The sequence below is a fragment of the Sinocyclocheilus grahami genome, unplaced genomic scaffold, assembly GCF_001515645.1.
Source record: "Sinocyclocheilus grahami isolate Dianchi unplaced genomic scaffold, SAMN03320097.WGS_v1.1 scaffold345.1, whole genome shotgun sequence".
NCBI lineage: Eukaryota > Metazoa > Chordata > Actinopteri > Cypriniformes > Cyprinidae > Sinocyclocheilus > Sinocyclocheilus grahami.
The window spans coordinates 1,042,738-1,046,149 of NW_015505524.1; the positions used below are offsets into that span (position 1 = coordinate 1,042,738).

Consider the following 3,412-nt stretch of genomic DNA (forward strand, 5'->3'; position numbering starts at 1 on the left):
TTACACATACCATTCAGTGGGTTGTTACATATGTGTAGTTACACAAACATTACAGCTGTAGATACTATGTACCAATGTGTACTTACACTGTGGTTACATACTATGTACACATATAGTTACTATGCAAGTACACAGGTATTAGGGCCACTTAATATAAAGTGGGACCACAACACAAATGTTGCTTAGCAATAACAGTCAAGAACCACCCTGTACTGCGACTGTATCTGGATTCAGAGTGGGCCGTGGTTTGTCATGCATCCTGCTGAGAAATCTATGGGTTGAAGTAGGAGTGATTACAATTACATCACTTTACCCCCACCCTTAACTCAGGCAGTTATTTCAGATTAACACACACACACACACATAAAATTCATCCAATACTTACTCCTCAGCCTGGATTGAGTCCACGGGGGCGACATAATTGCTGGGAATGTAGCCGGTTCCTCCTGTAGTGAGAGATCGGGCGTCCCACCAATCACCCTCACTGACAAACAGACAAAGACAGAGAAAAAACACACGTTTTCTTCTTGTCATGGCAAAACTTGAGCATTTTTTTAGCAGACTTAGTAGACTTGTCAATGCATCTGTCCATCCGTATGTTCATCCAATACCTCACTTCATTCAACTTTCCGTTCATTCATCCATCCAGCAGCAACCATTCATACGATTGTCCATCCGTCTTCAGTATGTTCTCACTACAATGTAAAACTCAACACACCCTATACACAGTTTTACCTCCTCACACACACAGAAACAAGGTATTGTGTGAAAAAGACTGAAAGGTCAGAGGCAGGTGTCACTAGTTTCTTTCGTTCCTTTGTTTAGATGGACCAATAAACAGAAACACCACAAGGAAGGGAGAGATCACTTCCTATCATCTTCTGTGTACGTCACTTTTATCAAATAATGCTCTATTTTCTCTTTAACATGCCCTTCATGTAATACCCCTCTCCACTAACCAATCTCTTCCTCTGTAATAGCCTGGCCTATTCACACAAAATATAATTTCCAAGAAAAGCCTCTCTCATATCTCCCAATCATTGTGTCCACTGCCCCAGACACACACACATACACATACACATACACATACACATACACATACACATACACATACATATACACATACATATACACACACACACACACACACACATACATACACACAGTTATTATAATAATAGCATAGCTTGAGAAGACATGGTGTCGGGAGCAGTGCAGGTTATATTAGCACCAGTAGAGGGTGATCTAATGTTAAACAAATGTACAAAATGGAATACCGGCTTACTACTTTCTAAGTTGCTTACTACCTTGCAGCACAGTCTGTATAGGATTCAGAATTTGAAATTAAGGAGGTAGGATTAAAACACATTTATGAACCACATTTAACTGCTTTACGTGTAGTTTTAATCAGGTATGAATCCGTATGAATCGCCTTTAAACAAAAATGCAACCCTTGTGTGCTTAATTGTATTACACGTGGACTTCAAATCTTAAGTTTCTATTCAAATAAAATGCAGATAATACAATGCAACAAAAGGCCACGTAAGTGTACTACGTAATAATGTCACATTAAAAGTTTTACTTTAGAGTACATTTGAAATAATTGTTTAAATAATCATTTATAATGCATTGAAGAAGTATACTTATTTGATGTGTTGACTAACATATTAAAGCGCATGTAAAATACCTACTTATAATTTTAATTGTAGTGTTATTTGATGTTTCATTTTAAGTTAATATATTTAAAATGTACTAAATTGCAACTTGCAAATGCAAAAAAATATTTCTATACATGAGATACAAGTTTAAGTAGAAATGACACAGAATTTTAGTTTATCATCAATGTTTGTCAGGACACTCAACAGTACACTTTAACCATATTTCAAAGAAAATAGGAATAATTAAAAAAAAATGCATATAAAGAACAGTACAGACCTACACACCGATACACAAAATAGGATGATGTCTGGACTCTGGTGTAATGCGGAGGAGACGAATTGTTGAATAAAGTCGTTTTTCTTTTTCTTTCGCGCACAAAATTTATTCTCGTAGCTTCGTATAATTGCGGATGAATCACTGATGTCACATGGATTATTTTACAGATCTCCTTGCTACGTTTCTGGACTTGGGAACATTTCAGTTGCGTTGCTGTCTATGCAGGGTCAGACAGCTCTCAGATTCCATCAAAAATATCTTCATTTGTGTTCCGAAGATGAACGAAGGTCTTACGGGTTTGAAACGACATGAGGGTGAGTAATTAATGACAGAATTTTCATTTTTGGGTGAACTAACGCTTTAAAGCAATGATCTAAAAGCGACACCTCTCCCATCAGGATGTTATAAACAAAGCTGTGTGGGATCGGGATGGGGAACATTTGTCCATTGTGGTACTGCAAAGTCATCTTAACTATTGTCATTTTGATTTCACTTTGCCTGTAAATGTGTGCCTCAAATGACTCCCACGAGATTTGAGAAATTTGGTCATGACATACTAGACCCAGAGTAATGGGACACAAGCAAACCAAAACCCTCATTAGATAGAACCCACACATAAAATCTGACACTAAGCACATATTCAGTAGGACAGGAATGTAAAACAAACAACCTCAACGGGCTCACATCCAACACTTAGCAGTCTGATGATTCAAAATATCTAAAAAGTGCTAAAAAATAAGTAAAAAGTTTGTTGTTTTCTTTTTTTTTTAAAGGGGTCATATAATGCTACATGCACTTTTACAAGTTGTTTGAACTGAAATGTGTGTTGGCAGTGTGTGTACACAACCACCCTATAATGATAAAAATCCACCCAGTGTTTTTTTGTTAATCTACTTAAATCTTTACCCCTTTCTCAAATCGAGCTGATCTCAGATGCCTGTCTGTGTGACGTCACAAAAACAGGCCCCTCCCACAATAGTTTGACAGTAGTGTTTCAGCACAGACTGGACTGGCGACTTACCTTAGCTCCGCCCTGAGTGACTGTCATCAGTCCGCCATTGTTTCACCGCCGGAGCAGATGTAGACAAGAATGACTCCTAAGCGATTTAGGTGATCTGCTGTTGGATGTAATAATGAACATAGCAGTCCTCATTTACTCCCGACGTTTGTTTTTGAAGGGAATGCGCCCCCGATCTACATAAATGCGTCTATGTTCGCGCTAATCATTCGTGATCCAGCTTCACCTACAGATGAAGTGAGTGTAAGGTTCTTTTAACGGATCTTTGCAAATCGCCTTTCCTAATAATGTACTAATTAGCAAGTTTCATGATGAATGCAGCTAAAGTAAACAGTCTCACTGAGAGCGGCTCGGAAGAGAGGGGCGGGGTAAGCAGAGCTCATTAACATTTAAAGGAAAATGCTACAAAAACGGCTTGATCTGAAAAGAGCTGTTTTTGACAGGGTAAAAAAAAGGTGT

At 38.1% G+C, this 3,412-nt stretch overlaps 1 protein-coding gene across 1 annotated transcript in view; it reads right to left on the minus strand.

Annotated features, from left to right (window-relative positions):
* Positions 1 to 3,412, minus strand: part of LOC107548254 (tyrosine-protein kinase fynb) — an 81,465-nt gene that overhangs the window by 22,426 nt on the left and 55,627 nt on the right. The window contains exons 4-5 of the mRNA XM_016228887.1: positions 1,308 to 1,320; positions 386 to 484 (exon numbers count right to left, since the gene is read on the minus strand). Coding sequence (XP_016084373.1) covers positions 386 to 484; positions 1,308 to 1,320 — 112 coding nt within the window. The remainder of the gene's footprint in view (positions 1 to 385; positions 485 to 1,307; positions 1,321 to 3,412) is intronic.